The sequence below is a fragment of the Meleagris gallopavo genome, chromosome Z (assembly GCF_000146605.3).
Source record: "Meleagris gallopavo isolate NT-WF06-2002-E0010 breed Aviagen turkey brand Nicholas breeding stock chromosome Z, Turkey_5.1, whole genome shotgun sequence".
NCBI lineage: Eukaryota > Metazoa > Chordata > Aves > Galliformes > Phasianidae > Meleagris > Meleagris gallopavo.
Genome location: NC_015041.2, coordinates 40,169,519 through 40,189,304, shown reverse-complemented (window position 1 = coordinate 40,189,304; position 19,786 = coordinate 40,169,519). Strand labels below are relative to the sequence as shown.

General features: G+C 38.4%; 1 protein-coding gene across 1 annotated transcript in view; it reads left to right on the top strand.

The window, feature by feature from the left end:
• Nucleotides 1-19,786, top strand: part of ROR2 (receptor tyrosine kinase like orphan receptor 2) — a gene marked incomplete at its 5' end in the record, with an annotated part of 178,040 nt that overhangs the window by 70,841 nt on the left and 87,413 nt on the right. The window contains 1 exon segment of the mRNA XM_031557420.1: nt 12,258-12,444. Coding sequence (XP_031413280.1) covers nt 12,258-12,444 — 187 coding nt within the window.

The window sequence follows — 19,786 nt, the reverse complement described above, 5'->3', positions numbered from 1 at the left end:
TTTTTTTTAATTCTCTCCCTTATTGGATTTTTTTCTCTCATTTGAGAACTCATTCTATGATTTCTCATTAAACTACTTTGCTGGGGAATTAATTTAATACTTCACGTAAAATCTCCTTGTTATTTCTCTGTGGTGAGGTACTGATTCCACTCATCTGAAATTATTTGGTCTTGTTACTAGTAGAGGAGATGAAAGAGTGCCTCTCTCTTGTTTCTCTGCTGTCATTTGAAGCGGGGAATTTTGCCAAATACCGACTTAGTGTATCCAGTTTCTAATTGGGAGGGGGCAGGGGAGGGGGGAATGTTATTGAGAAGGTGGTTTGACAACTCTGGCATTTCCTGGGGTTCTCAGATTACTGTGACACCATCTGATTGGTTTTATGGGCTGGAATAGTTTTAACTCAGATTGAGCGAGTTATGTTGGTTGCTCTGCTAAATGATCACCTGTGACCTGGTGTTTGATATACATATTTAATAATTTTTACTTTAACTTTTACTGATCACTTTTCTGTTTTGTTGTTGACGTTTTAGGGACATTATTTAGATGTAGATGTAACATCACAGCTTCTTCTCTTCTAAAGAAAACCTCAGAGTGAAACATTGAACACGGCTTGCCTTCTGGTTGCTTAGTTACCAGCAGTCTACCAGACTTCTCTTTTACTATTGCTGTGAGTATTGTTCCTGTTTGAGTAGTGCATTCTGAGCTAGGTGCTTTTGAAACACAGGAATCCATCACGTCTTATTAATTATACCCTCTTTGATGAGGTTAAAAAAGGCAGCGTATGTGATACTGATACGGTTGTGAAGGAGTGAATTAGTGTTTCTCAAGGTTTAGCTCTGAATAGAAACTGCTTTTTCCTGAGGATCATTTAAAAATGGCAAAAAAGGAATATAGGCAGCCATTTCTCATACAAACAATGCAGGAATGTGACGCAGTTTTCCTCTGCGATCTTTTGAAGCTCTGCCTAAACCTACAAAAAATGAGCACTACCTTGCTTTTAAATCTGTTTCCTTCATGCTTAAAGCTATGCTGTCCATCTTGCCCCAGCAGTTGTGTACTGCTTTATGTTCTGTGATGTCCAACCATCTATTGAGAGAGTCTGTGTGCAAGTAGGCAGGAAGTTTCTTGTCCAAGGGGTGATTTTTAGTGTTATGAGGTAATACACCCCTAGATGATAATAGGTGGTGATGATGGGAGGTATTGAAAAGTCATCATCTGTAGATGGTGGGAGCTTTGTAAAAGTCATGTTCAGCATTCTGTGATAGAAGTACAAATGGGATCAAAATGAAGAAGCTGGTGTATTTGTTGTGACTAATCTATTTATGTTAGTAACATAGTTCTGGCAGTTTTTTAGCTAGCCAGCCATTTCTGTTTTCAAACTGAGAAACTAATATATTATGCTTACACTTTATTGTTAATTTTGATATTTCATACACCAGTATGTTAAAAATTCCAATCCCTCAGCGTTGATTCAAAGTTTGTAAGTACTACAATGACCTGAAAGTATTTTCAGTCTTTAAAAGGAAGTCCTGAGTCTTCCTGAGTTTGGCAGTTGTCCGTTGGCACCATTCCGTTCAGAAGAACTAACTTCTTGTTAATTTAGCAGATGACATGCTCATTTAAGAGAAGAATGTACTTACTTGTCTTTTTATTTCATTTGTGGTGGCAAGAAAACAAGAAAAAGGTTTGTTTTCAAAACATGGAAACCTTCCAGAGCAATGTTTGGAGTTGCACTGTCCACTGTTTTACAATAACTGCCAGAGGTCAAACTGCTACTGAGGTTTTCACGTCAGTGGGAAGATCTGCTTAGGTGTGTGACCTGGCTGTTTTTGTACCAGTGATAGAACAGGGAAAGTTCTTTACTTAATCTGTGTAGCTTTTGTGTATAATCCATGATAACTTTACTATATTGTAAACTCCAGTTTCTTTTACATTTTACATTTGGATGCTGTAAAAATAAAAATCTTTTTTATTTAGTTTTATTTTGGAAGTGTTTTGATAAATTTTCAGCAATTTCATATAATGCAGAGCAAATATAACTGATTTTTTATTCTTGACTTCATTGTAATTTTCCCTTACATAACAAAAGTTAGTGTTAATTGGCACGAGAAAATGCACATCAAAAGTCTTTTGGCTGGCTGCTCTGATTAAAGGCAGACATCAGGGTTGGAATTTTGATAATTTATCTGAACAAGAACCAGTAGGTTTTTGTTTAACTTGAGTGAAAAAAATGTTATCTCTGACAAGAAAATAAAGTATTAAAGATTTTATGAGGCAAAAGAACTGTAGTGCGCCTTGATGTGTTTATGTAATGAATTGGGGGAAAAAAAAAAAGGAATTTCTTTTTTTCTTAGGATCCTAAATATTTGCAGTTGTTTAACGATTTGGTGATAAGATTGTTTTTATTGACTTCTCAAGGCAAAAAGCACTTACCATTCTTTGTATTAACAAGAACTCATGTGTCAGTTACTGCAGTGATCAAAAGAGATTTCCATTAGGCAGCGAACTGAAGTTTGGCTTGCCAAATATTGAAGTTTCTTTATCTTGGAAAATGCTACAAGCAATGCTGTCCTTGTAAAGAATGGCGAGCCCTGTCGTCTATTCTTGTGCAAATCTTGTTTGGTTAAAAAAGCAGGCCAAGGCGATGAATGTGTCCTACTCTGACCAAGCTGTCTGACAAGCTGACTCAACGTTGCTTTGTTTGTTCGGCCAGCTACTGTGTCTAATGTGCAAATCAAGTACCAACTTTGCAAGACGTGTGTGGCTGCTAGCCTGCCTCATGGATGAAGTCCCGCAGAACAGATAATTGCATCTCAAAAATAGGAGTTCTTCATCTCAGTCCCCGATGTCTGCATACAGTTTCTGTCTCACTTGTCGGTAGCTTCTGGTGCCAGTTTTGCCCATCTGCTTTTTGCATTATGCATAAAATATGCATGGTAGTTCCTGTGGCTAATGCCAAGTATCTTTTGCTCTAGTAATGACATTCAGCCTTTAGGGTAGTAGTGGCAACAAGCTTTAAGAAAAGATTGGAAAAAGGATTTTGCTTCCCCCTGAGATTCAAAATTTTTGATACTGAAAAACACAACTCAAAATACAGCTGTGAGAGACATCTCATTTATTAATTTGGACGAGTTATTAAGGAAATTTTAAAATTTCTTCGGTGCCCTACCTACATCATCACAATAGTGTCATGTAAGTGTTAGTATAAGTTGACTCTCCTAAGCATTATTTATTTATTTATTTACTTTGTAAACATGACAGTTTCATGAGCACTTCTTTTCCACGTGAATTAAGATCTTATGAGTATTTTAAAGATTTTATTATTATCAGAAATGGAAGTATGGGTGGAAAAAACAGAGCTTCTGTTTAATTTTGGGATACAGTGTAACCGTGAAGACATTATAGCCTAGAAAAAGAAAGGATTAGTAGCACATTCTTTATTCACTTCTGGGAGTTTTCATCACATTTTAGAATGCGCTGTAAAACTCCTCACTCCCAAGAAACTCCAGAACTGATTCTTTTCTTCTTGAGATGTCAGCGTATGATGTGCAGAAGGGATTGGTTATACATGTGCTCTATTCTGGAGTTCTGTCATGCAGTAATGTCCAGTATCATTTTGTAATCTGTTCCTGTATACTTCATAAAGGTGACAAACATTTCCCCTTCCTTCCCTCCTTCCCTCCTTTCCTCCTTCTTTTCGATGCTTCTGCCATCAAAACAGTCTCAGGGTTGTTCTGACTTTCTTCAGATGTTTTCAAAATCTCTTCTTTAGAATATTCCTCAGGTTCTTCAGCTAACATGGTGTACATCTGCCAGTATGACTGTGTCTAAAAATATCTATGGAACTGTACATTATGTTTACAGTTAGTGGATATTGTCTTTCCTACCATGGAATAGCTCTCCAAAAAGATGGGATACAGCTGAGGGAGGCATGTCTTTGGCTTATGAGAACATTCTATTTAAAACAGATGTACGGTCAGTAATTTCCTAGACAGAGGACAGATGTAACATGAATTTCAAGTCTCACCTTTAGGGCCTCGGTATGGTGGGTTCAAATCAGAGCCCCAGAAGTGCACTTAATTTAATACATTGCTAAGAGTGTATATGTGGCTTAGCATCTAAAGTAAGAGTAACCCTTTTTTTAGATCAAACTCATCATGCCTGTACACAGATTTTAAGTATTTCTACTCTCTAAAGTAGGGAAATAGGGAGAATTAGCGGTGAATTTTTTTTTTTCTTTTTTTTTTAGGGGGTGTTTGGTGGCAGAAGGTTTGTAAGAAGTCACAACTACAAATTATTATTAACATTATTAGAAGAACACTTGTATCACTTCTGGCTTGCAAGTGAGATGATACTCATGCACTGAAAAATCATCTCAGTTCCCTGTCATGCTGGTGGTGCTGGGCTCAGTGCTCAAATGGTGAAGTTGTAGTGGAAGTAATATTTACTTGATGTTTTACCTACTTATCTTGTCATTATTTTTGCTAAATACCGTATACAAACTGACAAAACTTGATGAACCATTGATCCTAAAACATACTCTCAGGTATGAGTGTTTTAAAAAGCAATAGATAAGACTTTCAATAACATGCTAAGTCAATTAGCCAGGCTTAGATCTGCAGCTGATTTGGATGAAGTACCTGTGATCTAAACCAAAATTCTGCCTGTAAGCCAATTATTAAACCTCTGATTTAAACCTTACAGAAGCTGAGGGTCTTGTGTTGTAGCAGAAGGTATGTCTTGAAATGAAGAATGTTACCCAAAGGAAAAGAGAGGTATGGGGAGAAATGATGTGTAGTAGAGCACAACTGTGTTTGCTGGGGCTGGGCCAAGTAGAAAGTAGATGCATGTCAGGACTGATACAAACATTCTCTATTGTAGGAGTGCATTATTTTAGGATGATATGAAAAGATGTGAGAATCATGAGAAGAACAGAAGTTTGGACAGAGCATTGGTTTTTTTTTTGTTCTTTTTAAATCAATTTCAAGTCTAAAGAAAAATAGAACTGCAAAAGGATTAAAATGACTTTTTTTTTTTCTCAAAAGGAGAAACCCTCTCAAGCTAGTCTGATTTAAATACAAAGTGTCTTAAAATAATATTACATGTTATTTCTTTGCCTCAAAATTGAAAATAGTGTAGTAGTGCAGATGAGAAGATGATGAGAATGAGGGAAATCTGGGGACCATATGAATGCAAGCGACAAATTTTTGATGATTATAAGTTCTCAGCAATAATTACAGACTTTAATAATTTCATATGTAAAGTGAAAGCAGTTGTCAGATATAATTTTTTCTTTAAAAGGATCCGTGGGTGGCATTATACAGAACATACTTTATGTAGGAAAATTAGAGGAACTGTCATTGATCTGTGATTATGATAAAGGTGCTACCTCTCATTTGACAACTGCATGCAATTTCATAATTGTCTCACAGAGATTTTTTTTCAAAAAAGTCTTCTTTTTAGAATTTGTTCCTTAAATATATTGTGACTGCCAACTTTAAAATAAAGTGAGTAAAAGCTTTTTTGTTCACTACAGCGAAGACCAAATTGAACAGATTTTATGGCAGTTATCTGGAAGCACTGCAGCAAAACTCTACCCTAAGTTCAGAGTCAGATCTTTAATCCTCTGCAAGGCCTTTTGCCAAGTAGGGAAACACAGTTAAGAGTTCTAGGAAAAGCATGATTTTCTGGTTAAATAGTAACAAAGATAATAATGAAAAATTAGTATTTCTTAAATGCAGTTTAGACATTGTTTTGTGCTGTAAAATGATCGGTGTACTCAGTTCTGTTGATTTGGTGCTTACAGGCATTAGTTATCTTGCATATTAGCCTATGTGGTTTTTCTTTCTATTTTTCTGTACTTTGAAGACTGCTCTGCATGTGCCTTTAAAGGATGACAGCTTCTTGTGCTCACTTATTTGCTGCACACTGCTTTTTCCTTTAACTCAATGAATCCAAGATCCAAATGCTGCTTCCTGCTCACAATTGCTAGGGAAGCAAATGTATATTTCTCAATATTATATTTCTCATATATAACCCATTTAAGTTGCTTCTTCCCTAAAGTTTGGAGATCTCAAAACCAAATTGTATTGGCATCCTTCACCTCTTCCTTGTCATGCCATTCCATCTGATCATCTAGTTCTGCAGTCTTTTTTTATATTGATGGGAGGTTTAGTGGGGGGTGATACTGGATTTTGCTTTCTGTCATGGTTTTATGATTTTTATTATCGGTATTCCACATCATAGCATCATGTAGTGCACTGGGAGTTAAAGAGATAATGCTTCAGTCCCATGGATTGTCAGTAGTTCAGTTTACCTTTCTCAGAAGAGATGAGCTACAGCTCCCAGAAGACTTCATTATTCCATTTCCATTTTCCAGTTGATGGAAAAGATAAAACTGTTTGCGAGTCAAGAGACTATCTTTTTTCTGCTTGTCTCTGCAGTGTGTGCTCCTTAGCCATCTTTCCTTCAGCTTTAGAGAAAGGCCTTTGGTTTTTGGACACACTCTCTATTTTTTTTATTCATTAGCTTCAATTTCAATTATATCGTATTATATTGTGCTATCTTGCATTCCACTATCATATTTAGTAAATTAGTTTTCTCTGTTAGCTCGTAGATTGTGTCATGTATTAGTGGTTGAACATAGCAGTAATTTTGTGGACCACATCTCTTGGGATGCAACAGCACCATCTTGCCTCTTTATACCTAGGAACTGAATTTACTGTGCAGGTCCTTTTACTTTGTTTCGCTTAATAGCAAAACCAGCTTGCAGAAGGTTCTGGATTATTCTCTCTCCTCTCTAGAAAACTTCCTCTGTGCTACTGCCCCACAGAGAAGTGTCGTCAATGTACTGCAGGCACTTGGCAGCACTGCTCTGTTCTGGTGCAGTTTGGATCAACCCCTGGCAAATGATTGGAACTATGTTTCCATCCCTGGGGCAAATGGTTCCAGGTATACTGTACAACCCTCCTGGTGAAAGCAAACTGTGGCCTGCATTCTGTGGCCAAAGGATTGGAGAAGAGACGTTAGCAATGTAATTTGTGGCATACCACTTGGCTGCTTTTGACTCTAATTTTGTGTTTAGGCTCATCTTCCTATCTTCCCCCTTCCTCCTTTCTTTTAGTTGCAGAACCACGCTGAAACGGTGACACTTTCCTAGCAATAGATGCATGTATTGTGCTGCTTGGTGAGGGAGAAAGCATCTGTTACTTGCAAGATCCCGGTGTCCATCATCCTGAGCCCCATACCTACATCGCTGCATCAGCAGGAGATACCTTCAGGGCTGCAAACGCTATGCTAACAGCTGTGGCAGCCACAGCTATTGCTCATAGGCAGTGGCAGCCAAAGGCATTTGTTCCTTTTGCAATTAAGGATGGTATATGCTGCTGGAGAAGACATGCTGCACATCCTTGGAGTTGTCTCTGAGGCATTTTAAACAATTTAAAAAATTCCATGAGCTGGGGACACAGGACAGGCTTTTTCCATCGCTCATTGCAAGAGGTGGGTGACATGAACCAGCCCAGAGTGAGGCTGCTGGTGCCCAGTGCCGGGCAAGAGGGAGCAGCTGGGGCTCTGCTCCCACTCCCAGTCACAGCCATGCTCCTTCTGGCCTGCACTGTGACCTGGTGCTGAGGGAGGGCCTGGAGATGCCCTGCTGTGTGAAGTCTACAGGGAGCAGTGAGTGAAGGAGTCTTCTTTGAAGCCCCTTTTTCCCCAAAGATTACAGTGTGCAAAGCAGTTATGCTTCATTTCAGTGTCAGAAAGCTTATAACAACCTTTTGTCTAAAATTGGAAGTGAGAAGCTGCCACATTGTTGGCTCTGTTTCTTAGACACATTCAAATGTCATAGTCCATATTTCTTTAATAAACAGTTTTGCATTTCATATTCAATTAGCATGTCTACTTTGTTATTTTGGAAGCCTTCATTGGACTTTCCATCACATGCTTTCATTCTGCATTCTGCTTTGAAATGTATTTAATCCTGTCAAAGGAACAACGGGAAAACAGAGTTAGAAGATTCATTCCTGGAAAACTCTAATTACAGTTTGCAGGCTGTTTCAGAAAGTTAATAATGCCTAGGAAAATGGATTTATAAACCTCTTCAGCTATGCAGGCCATTACCAGTACTGGCTGAACAAAGCAGTTTTCTAGTTTTCTTGGGGTGTAGGAACTGAAACCTGGTCTGGAGGCTTAATGATACACAAGTATTTGTAAATAAAACCTCTTATTTATTTCCATTGAAATTACAAAAAGTATGAAGAGTGGAATAACACCATTTGACAGAGCACATTCTCAGCTATGAAACACTATTTTTTGGCATGGTCACTACCATTAGCTCTGCATTTTTGCCAGCAAGAGCAAGAGCTTGCATTCTGCACTTGTCAAAATCTGGACCAGCAGAGGTGACCCACTGTTGCCACTGCTGAACTGTGCCACTTTCCACTGCCTTACTGTGCTTTCATCTTCCTGTTTGGGCTCCAGAAACATTCAGCAGGCATTGGTCAGTGTCAATGGGGCCATTCTTTCTGCATGCAGGAATTCATTACATCATTACACCTTTACTTCATATGCTCTTTTGTGTCAGACACGGTTCTGTCAGACTTCCCCTCTACTGCCATCTGTCACGTGACAATGACAGTTAATGGAGTATTAGTGGGAAGGTTCAACCTGTATTGTTTTTTTTACCACCAACATCTGCCTCTGACATCACACAAGAATTTAATTTTTGGTAGCGTGAGTCTTATCAGATGTGATGGCTTTATATGCTTGAGAAACTGCTTTTTTCTTTTCCATAAATTCCAATTTTGTTTTTTCAAAGTAGCAATTCCTTGATTGCAAAATCTTTGATAGAGTTCAGCACAGTTTAAGTACTTGAGACGTTTGGGGTGTTCTTATTTTCCTTCATTTTATTATAATCGTAGCATCCAAGACATCTGACTATTCTGATCATGTGTACTTATCACATTATCCATTGACTTCTATTGTGCTGCTTCTGCTTGGCTGCAAGGCTGACTTAGTTTGTCTGTAAGTATGTGTAGCAGGTTAGTATAAGGGTATTTTTTAACATTCTGAGTTTCTCTCTCCTATAGGTATGCTACTGAATGAGCTTAATTTTAATTAATTACTTTATTTTGCTCATCTGATTTGTTTTTAACTTGACTCCCATCTACAAGGCCATAAGGAGGATCAGGGAAACTACAGGCCTGTCAACCTGACTTCGGTATCAGAGAAAGTTATGGAGCAAATCATCTTGGGTGAGATCACACGGCATGTGCATGACATCCAGGGGATCAGGCCCAGCCAGCACGAGTTCATGAAAGGTGGGTCATGCTTGACCAACCTCATCTCCTTCTATGACTGGGTGAACAGACTGGTAGATGAGGGAAAGGCTGTTGATGTAGTCTACCTAGACTTCAGCAAAGCCTTTGACACAGTCTCTCACAGTATTCTCCTGGGGAATCTGGCTGCCCGTGGCCTGGACAGGTATACCCTTCTTTGGGTAAGAAACTGGCTAGAGGGCCATACCCAATGGGTAGTGATTAATGGAATTAAGTCCAGTGACTCGTTACAAGTGGTGTCCCCCAGGAGTCGGTACAGGGGCCCATTTTATTTAGTATCTTTACTGATAACCTAGATTAGGGGATTGAGTGTACAAACTGAGTAAATTTATGGATGACACTGAATTGGGAGGTAGTGTCGATGTGCCTGAGGATAGGGAGGCCTTTAGAGGGATCTAGATAAGCTGGATCACTGGGCTGAGGTGAATGGGATGAGGTTCAACAAAGCCAAGTGCCAGGTCCTGCACTTTGGCCACAACAACCCCATGCAGTGCTATAGGCTTGGGGCAGAGTGGCTGGATGACTGTGAAGAGGAAAAGGACCTGGGAGTGTTGGTTGATGCTCAGCTGAACATGAGCCGACAGTGTGCCCTGGTGACCATGAGGGCCAGTGGCATTCTGGCCTGCATTAGAAATACTGTGGCCAGCAGGAGCAGGGAGGTAATCCCTTGTAGGTCCTTTCCAACCTTGTGATTCTATGATTCTATAACATTTCCTTTTTCCTGGAAGAATTCACATGTGTGTCATGTGCCATACAATGTTTTGGTCTTCCAACTGTTTAAAAACTTCCTTTAATCTTCCAGTTAAATTTGTTAAGGTCAGTTGATTTCACTATGATTAGTTTTTCTTACCTCTGGAACTGTGTTCATACCACTCTAGCATGTCTTCCTAAATTTGAGAAACTGTGCTTTAGAAACTGTTGGATGAAGTCCGTTGAGGAAACAGTGACACCCTTGTGGTTCTGTGGATTTTAAATAACATCTTGAAGATACATACATATGCTGAACCATACTTTTTTTCTTCTATAATTTTAATTACCTGATATATATTATGCTTAAACCTGCAGATTTTGTGGTACGTGAGATCTGCTTTCATGACAGAGGACAAAATGGAGTATATTCATGTGTGAAAACTGATACAAGACAGAGCAAACTTTGCTTTTTAAAAATTTAATAGATTCACACCCAAATATGAATAAATGAATAGATGGAAACAACACTGTATCAGATTAATTAGCTCCCTCTTTATGCTGGAGCCTCTCTTCCTTTTGTTCCCTCTTCCATACTTCTTTTTCAAAAGTTTCTTTCCAAATGCTTGTGAACTGTAAATATCAAAAGCTTGTTTTCTTGATTTAGTTGCCATAGAGCTAGTCAGCTGGATTATAGATAGTATACCTCAAACTCATTTTTCTTCTTAGTTATACAGAAATCTTGAATTAGTTGTGAACACGAGTTGTGTGAATTTAATTAGGAATTATCCTTATGCATCTAAAGGCATAAAACCTGTTTTTGAAGGCCAGTTGGGATGTACTCTTGGCCCTCTCTATACCTAGCCTCAACAATTTCATTTCTGTGAGCAGAGGAGTTTTTGTCAGATGTTGATTTCCTAGCAAAATTGTAAACAGTGTGTCCATTAAGGTGAGCGGGAAGCAGTTCTTCACCTGTAGCCAGCTTGTGTAGGATCTGTATCCTACACAGGGAGATCACGCAGGAAAGGCCTTACTGCTCCCTGTATATTTTGGTTGTTTCTCCTTAGAGAATAACTAAAGCTGCAATTTCACACTCCTTTGCAACTTTTAAAAGCTTTGGGAAAATGGCTTGATTCCTGTTAGATTCAGTGCCAACGCGGTTGCAGACAGCAACTGTAAATTTACTTGGTGTCCTAAGTACTATCTCAGTTGTTAACTCAGGATAAAAAGATAGCATTTGTTCTTTGGAACATTGTCTTTGCAACCATAAAAGTTTCATTCTGCAAGAAGAAGATGAAGGGAGAAGGAACAGGCAATGCATTTTAAAAAGAAGGCTTATACTTTAAGGGGAAAAAACAAATAGGTAAAATCCTAGCAAGCAACAAAGAACCCCCCCCCAAAAAACCACCACATTTTCTATGCTTTATTTTTGAAGTGATATAAAAAATTTACAGGACAGAAAATATACATGGTTCCCTGTATTAAGAATGTATTTTTTTTTTTTCTTTTTTTGGTTGCTTTTTGAATTGATGGGTGTATGTTTTCCATTATTGCACCACAGTTTACTTTTTTACTCCAACCATGGATTTCTGAGTCTGTTTCTCACTGGCAATAATTGAGGCTTCTTTCTTCTGCCATATGGATTGTTAATACATTAAAGAAAGAGGGGAAAGGGAAAAAAAAAGGAGGGCTATTCTTGCTTTTGCATCGAGCATTTCTCAACAAGTGGAGATATTACCAGAATTAAAAGTTCTTGTAGTCTTTATTATTTTTCTCCTAATTAAGCTGTAAGTTGAAAAAGCAGCAGACAAGGATTTATATGAATACATAAATAACTAGCTTATTAATGCTGGATTATTCCTATCTGGTTATTCAGAAAAAGTTACAGTATGGACGATATGAACAAAGTAATTTAGGACAATTAAAAACATTAGGAATGTTTCCTTCCTAATTATCATTCCTAGGAATAAATCCTCACCTACTATTGGTTTAAACATATCCTTTTCAGCCATTATTCCTTTTTACCTTAAATGCAGCCTCTCAGATCATCTTGAGTGAGATCACACGGCACGTGCAGGACAGTCAGGGGATCAGGCCCAGCCAGCATGGTTTCATGAAGGGCAGGTCCTGCTTGGCCAACCTGATGTTCTTCTATTACCAAGTGACCTGCTTGATGGATGACGGAAGGGCTGTTGACGTAGTCTACCTAGCCTTTGACACTTTCTCTTACAGCATTCTCCTGGGGAAGCTGGCTGCCTGTGGTCTAGACAGGTACATTCTCTGCTGCTGGGTGAAGAACTGGCTGGAGGGCTTGGTCCAGAGTGTGGTGTTGAATGGCATTAAATTCAGCTGGCGACTGGTTGATATGTTGATCATATCTTTATTGATTATTTGGATGAAGGAATTGAGTGCACCGTCAGTAAGTTTGCAGATGACACCAAGTTAAGATGAAGTGTTTATGTGCTTGGGGGAAGGAAAGTCACAGAGTGACCTGGACAGCCTGGGTCACTGGGCTGAGGCTGATAGGATGAAGTTCAAAAAGACCACTTACCAGGTGCTGCACTGTGATCACAAAAGCCCCATGCAGCGCTACAGGCTTGGGGCAGAGAGTCTGGGAGACTGTTTGGAGGAAAAGGGTCGGGGGGTATTGGTCAGGTGAGGGGGATGCAGCAGTGTGCCCAGGTAGCCAAGAAGGTCAGTGGCATTCTGGCATATATCAGAAATAGAGTGGTCCAGCAGGAGCAGAGAGGTAAGTGATTGTCCCCCTGTACTCAGTGGTGGTGAGTCTTCACCTTCGGTACTGTGTTTAGTTTTGGGCCCCTCACTACAAGAAAGACATTGAGGCCCTGGAGTGTCCAGAGGAGGGCAGTGAGGCTTGTGAGAGGTCTGGAGCACAAGTCTTATGAGGTGAGTGGCTGAGGGAACTGAGTTGTTTAATCTGGAGGAGGCACGCAGGACTCTTTACAGAGCTCTACAACTGCCTGAAAGGTTGTAGTGAGGCTGGAGTTGGCCTCTTTTTCTAGTTAAGAGGTAGGATGAAAGGGAATGGCATCAATTGTGCCAGGGGATGTGCAGGTTAGTTGTTAAAAATAACTTCTTCTGATTGAGTCACCATCTTTGGAGGTGTTCAAGAAATGTGTAGATATGGTACATAGGGACATACTTCAGTGGACAGTATTGGTGGTAGGTGCACAGGTGGACTTGATGATCTTAGAGGTCTTTTCTAACCTTTATGATTCTGTTATTCTATTTCATTTGTGTATTTTAATAAATACCTTTTATGCTGCAAATTATCTGGCTGCAAATAATTATGTTTCAGATGCAAACGCCTGGTACATATTAAGCCTCAGAATGTGGCTGAACAAACTTCTCAGTTTTTATGTCTCTGGCTGCAACCACCTGTCAGGTGTCTGGCCTTCAGACAAAACTGAGAAGTAAGATGGTATAGAAAGGAATATCTTATCAATCTCACTTCATGGTTCTTGTTCTTTTGGCGCTGTTTCTGCTGAATGTTTTTTACAGCATTCTTATAATTGACGGAACTGTATCATATGCATGCAATAGCTTCTGCTCTGTTGTGACACAGTGAGTCCAGACTCCCTAAATACGGTGCATTGTATCACAGAATAAGTGAAGAAATATGCCCAAGAAATCTTGCTCAGCTGTGTATGTAACTATTTGATTTTCTATTCCATTATTTGGAAAATCAAATGCAGGAGTAACAACTTCCATTTCTTTTGATGATCAAATTCGATTTAATGTCTATGCTTGTGATCTGGTAACACAAATTCACATAATGGAGGTGCAAAGAACCTCCAAGTTTTATTTCCAACTGTGATGTCTAGCTCTGCACTTCCCTCATCTTGAAAAGTATTGAGTGAGGGCTTGCCAAAGTCACCTAAAAACTAAGCCAATATTTATTGCTCTCCATTTTGCTTGATTTGGGTTTCTGAAAGCTCATCAGTATCTATAGAAACAACAAAAATATTTTGAGATATCCTAGAAATTCAATTGAATTTATAAATTTTTGTAAACTAGAATTGAAATTTATAAGAAATGTACTAGAGTTTTATTAATCTCTATTTACAGTGTAATTTCTGTGGATAAGGTTATCTTTCAGTTAATGGTATATAAGATTATAACAGTATCCTAGGTAGTAATGCTATAAAGTTTCTTTTCATTCCTAAAATTAGATACTCTGGAAGATTATATTCCCACTGAGGTAATCTCAAAATGGGCCAGTTTCTGCTGCTTGTTTCCTCAGAGATAACTTGGATCTTAATTCTTTGGGTTTGTTCTCTGCAATTTTAGTGTGACTTTAATGTTATTTTTCTTGGTGTTTTTTGCTCCAGAAGTCTTCTTATCCCACCTTTCCAAGTGATCATTTTCATTTTCCCATACTTCAGATTGGGTTTTCTGTTGTTGTAAAATAAATGGCAGGTTAGAAATAATAAGGAATGGCTTGTATATTGGATTTGGCATAGTCCAGGCAATGTGGTCACTTAGGGGCAAGAGATAAAATCTTTTAAATATAATTTTAAGTGGCATCTCTGGTTGTCTTACATTAGAAGATAAAATGAAAGTCAGCTTGTCAGAGGTAATTTACAGTTTGAACTTTTTTCAAAAAGCAATTTCTCCAAGAGGTGTGTGTCTGAAGAGTAGGGTTTAAGTAAGTTGTGCTCCAGTGTATATATTATGGATACATCAACAATTGCACTTTGCCTCTGGTTGACATTGAATACTTTTATTTGATTAGGAAAAATGCCTGTGTATGTCAGGGGAAAACACTGTAGTTGCTACTCAGAATGTGGAGGGTGTTTCTTCAGTAAACTGTTTATAGAGCTAGTACCTTCTTGCCTTAGCAAATTTTAATTATCTCAGGATTAGGAAGTACCCAAATTTACTTCTGTAACAAAGAGTCATTCTTTTAATAGAGTCCTTGAGAGAGTTCTTTTAATGTGTGGGGGAAGGGACACCATAGACTGTAATTAGCTCTGGATGTATTTGAAGTGGCTGTCGCACTTGATTTTCTTCCAGAAGAGAAAACTAGACAGTGATCTGTACTTTAAATGCTTCAGATTGAGTTTGCATTAACTAAAACCTCCTCAGTGTGTTAAATAATCTGGTAGTTAGATGTAGGCACACTTCAGTATGAGCAGGGAGAGACTGGGACTGCTTAGTGTGGGAATGCGTGTTTGTTTATATACTAAACTTTCCATATGAATGAAGAATGTTGGCACTTGGAAATGTCTGCTTTCCTGATAAGGAAGCATTCCTGGTACCAATCTTGATTCTGTGCAGCACTGCACATTCTAAAAGTGCACCATGTGGATGCTGAAATACTACAAAGCTGATGCAGCGTACCATGGATACTTGTTTTGGAAAAAGCACTGGTGTGAGTTGTATGCGACTTGTGAATGAGTACAGATTTATATCAGAGATATTAAATCCCTGAGCACATGCTTACACTTTAAAGGTATTAAATACTTAATAGGGGAAAATTAATTACAAGTGTGATGAATGAAAATGTAAATTGTCATTGTAAAAATAACACTGAAAATGCATACTGTGACAGTAATTTTGTAGCAAATTTGATGACTGTGTGAATATCTTACTGCAAATTCAATGTAGTATTTATTTTTGTAAGTCTTATTCACAAATGTTGAAGAGAATCTAGTATAAATATAATGAGTGCCTTCCAAGGATTCCACTGAACATAGTGCGAGTCCTCAACATTTTAGTGGCCACAGATCTGGCTGTTACTTGAGTAAATATTTTCTTCAGGTGCACAAAATATTATGCAGACTAACACCAGTTTTCGTTTAAAGTCTTCTCTGTAACTATGGCCTGAGGCATTTTCACAGTTCCTGAAATAATATGCTCCAGATTAGCCAAAAAATAAAAAAACAAGGGATTTCTCTTCCTTTTGACAGCTGTAGCGTGAACATTCAACTATTTAAGCAGCTTTAACCAATCATGCAAACCTACCGTTGTCTTATAGTGACACTGTAGTCTAAAAAACTGCTATCTTGAAATTAGTCATGTAAAGAAGGTATTCAGTACAAAGTAAGCATTAACTCTGTATTAACAAAAAGAAAGCCTCAGCAGGGAAGCTGTGTGTGATGGCTGATGATCCTTGTCATTGGTGGTGGCAGCTACAGCTGGTTATGGGAGGAACACAGCAACTGTATTCTTTGTGATGTCTTCACTCTTTGCTTTTTGCATAAACATCTTAGCTATTCTTGTCATCGCATGGGAATCTCCCATTCCTCCATATTTTGGGAACTACCTATAATTCCCCTAAGTTATCTTTAATGATGGATTTTTGTCCCTGTTCTTTTTCCTAAGCACATTATCTCTTCACGACAGCAGCTCTGGTTGTGTCGTCACCAGGAAAAAATAAAAAACAACAACAAAAAATCAGGTTGGAGTTGAAGCTTGGACACCAGCCCACAGTTGGCTGTGGTTTACTGAGGAACGTTTTCTGATGTGGTGTTACTGTATGAGTGTCTCCCATTGACACAGGAAAGCTAGGGAAGGGAGGGTTGACTGGCAAGGCTTTTTGCTGAAATGCCTTGGATATGGCCAGCCTGCTTTGGCTAAACGTGACCATGGCCATAACTGTTGGCCAGAGGACTGTTGTCTTCTGAACTGTTGTCTTCATCCCTGCTCGCTTGCTCCCACTAACTACCTTCCTTTGCACACAGGTTGGTTGGTGGATCTTCTCTGCTTTGCTAAGCCCGTGTTCTGCCCCCCCTCTTATTGTTTCCAGCTTCCTAAGGGGTGTGTCCTGTGCCTTGTCAGTGTGTTCAGCTCCTTGAGCAGATGGGTGGAAGTGGTGAGCTGCTTGGATGTGCTTCATTTGAGTGGACTAAAGTACAGGCAGCCCATTCACCACTTAAAAAGCAGCTGGTGGTTCCTATGTGAATGGCTATTAGTTCTGCTGCAGTTTAGCTGGTCAAGGTCAGTTTTGGTTTTGATACCTAAAGATTTAAAACTGAAATTTTTCTGTACTCTGAAGGGTCTGATCCTTGTCTTTATATACGTTCTCCCCGTTCTCTGTGTGCCAGCTGGCACAACTCTAAAAGTGGTGCATTTCCCTTCTAATATTAGTCCCAAGCTCTTATTTTTTTTTTCCCAGTTTACTTAGCAAATTGGGCTGTTGGCCTGCAGTGTTCCTGAAATAAATAGCATATTTCAAAGACAACAGGTTTCTCTGGGAACAACTATGCATATGGCTGTGATATTGGAGTAAAAGTCAAGATCATTTTATAACTGAATAGTTACATTCTAGACAGAGCATGTTAATCAAAATAAACATGATGGTGGGTGCATTCAATTCATTTTCCTAGTCTGTGATAGTGCAATCTTTGAGGAATGAATGATTTTGCATTTGTCAGTGCTTTAATGGTCTTCTAGAGCTGTATTTAAGAGCCCACATGCCTCTGTGCTTCAGAAGTTAACCCTTTTATTTTCTTATGTTCACTTGAACAGGATTTATGCCTGATTAAGTTACTGTCTTTAATCATAATTAAAAAAAAATGTTGTGGATGCAGAAGTAAAAACCCTGCTCAATGAAAAACAGATTGTTGTGCCTGTAATGAAACAAAAGGAACCTTCTCACGTGCTGTGCCTTTTTCTCTCCCACAGAATAATTGGCAGTCTTAAAGATTTATCTACTGTGAGAATGATTCAGCTGTCCGGAGTTAAGGGTGTGTTGAGGAAGGATGCATATTTAAGCTTTTCAGAGAGGAAGTAACATGCTTTAGAGTTTGCTTGAGATCATAGGAATGGCAGCTTGAGCAACACTGCTTATAACCGGTATTTGTAAACTATCTTGCCTGTTTGCAATTCATGCCAAAAAAGAATTGGTAGATTTTAACAATATTTCTCTTCAGTACTCCTAAGTGAATTACTGTATACACTGTGCCCTTGATTTATAAAATGTTTCTTCTTGCGGTGCCTTAGAGTCTTAAGTTAAATAGTGTAGCCTGCTTACAATTTTTTTTTTTTTTTAATATACTTCTGGCAGAGAAAACTCCAATATTGCTGCCAGCTTTTACCTATTTGAAGTTAATTTTAAGCAGTAAACTGGGTAGAAATTCACAACAGAACACTAAAAAGTGAAAAGAATTACTGTTGGATTATTCAGTTCTTCTGGCAAAATAGTATATTTGCTTATAGTCTGACAAACTGTGATAGAATTTCTGTGGTTGACACAGTTTGTTACGGAGTCTTAAAAATCAGTATGGTATTCTGCTGTAATTTAATGTTTGAAATAAGTTTCAAGTAATAAAAACTGATGGATTTTATTTTAATTTTTCTTCTTTTTCTCAGCAATTTAGAAATGCTAACAGAACAGGAAAAAGGCAATGGATAAACAAATGGATTTTTTTTTCAGCTGGCCCTCTCATTTGATATTTATGCTGACTGCCAAGCAGATGGTGCACGTCTATTTCCAAACCATCAACTTGGACAAATAGAAAATGCAGAAATTTCACAGGTGTCAAGATCTATTATGCTAAACTACAGTTTTTATTCTTTATAGTGGTAATTTTAGGACAGTCAGAGAAGAAATACAGGGAGCAGTTTCCTGACCTTGTGGCATCCAGATGGTAGTCACTGTCTGCCAGCGAATCTCATGAAATCGAACCTCTCAAAGTTGCTTGTTTTATTTCAAGTCAGCCAAATTAGCATATATTGCAAGTGAAAACTGGTATAACCAAACCTGTCTGGTTCACACAGTGTCGTGCAATCAGTCTGTAGTGATGTCAGTGGCTTCAGCTGAGCTATGGAAGGTTGCACTGGTGAACTTCAGTGAAAAGTTGGATGAAGATAGTAAAATTTCAGCTGTAGCTAGGAGAAGACATCCACCACACTAACAAACGTATGATGTTATTTGATGATACTGTACTAAACTTCTAATTGTTGTGCATCTGAATTTGTTTCATATTCTTTCCTTTTGATTCACTTTTTGTTAGATATACTGAGAACGCAGCAATACCTTGATGAAGATGATAGCAATTCTGAAGTGTCACCTATGGCAAAATTTTGCTTATCTTACTTTTTGATTTTGTTCTAAGAGGGAAGTATTTCAGCTTGTTGCTTAGGTTCTAGGTTGGAGGTAGAATGTAAATTGAGCACATTTGCTTTGGCAATTGGTGAGGTAATACCCCTGGAATGTAATGACGCATCTTATGAAGCTGCTTGGTGTGAAACCATAATTAGCATTAAAACAGGAGGTCTTAAGCAAAGCCTTTAAGTTCCAGCTTATTGTTTCAGTTGATCTACTGGTTTGTTGTTGTTCTTACTAACATGCCCTTTCACAACTTATGGGTCAAAAGTGTCATTAGATTTTTATAAAATTTCCATCATTAAGGAATACTTTTTCCTTCAGCATGTGCAGTTTTAATACCCTTATTCATGCTTGAGTATTAAAGTACAGAGAGTGACAGGTGGTAAGTCACTGTTAGTTTCCAAACTGAAAGTTTCCATATTATAAATAGCGTTTTTTAAAGGATCATTTGTTCTGCATTTATCGGAGAGTTTATATACTATCATGAGATTTAATTTGGGAGTTGCAGTGGAAATATGTTGGCTTTCCATCCTATGACTCAATTGCAAGAGATTTCCATCAACGTCAGAGGAACTCTAACCTGAAGAGGATTACTCCAGTCATATTGCGATATAACTGATGGTAGCTCTAAGGCAAATTAAAATTATGTACTGTGGGTGATGTATCTTTTTTTTTTTTTTTTTTT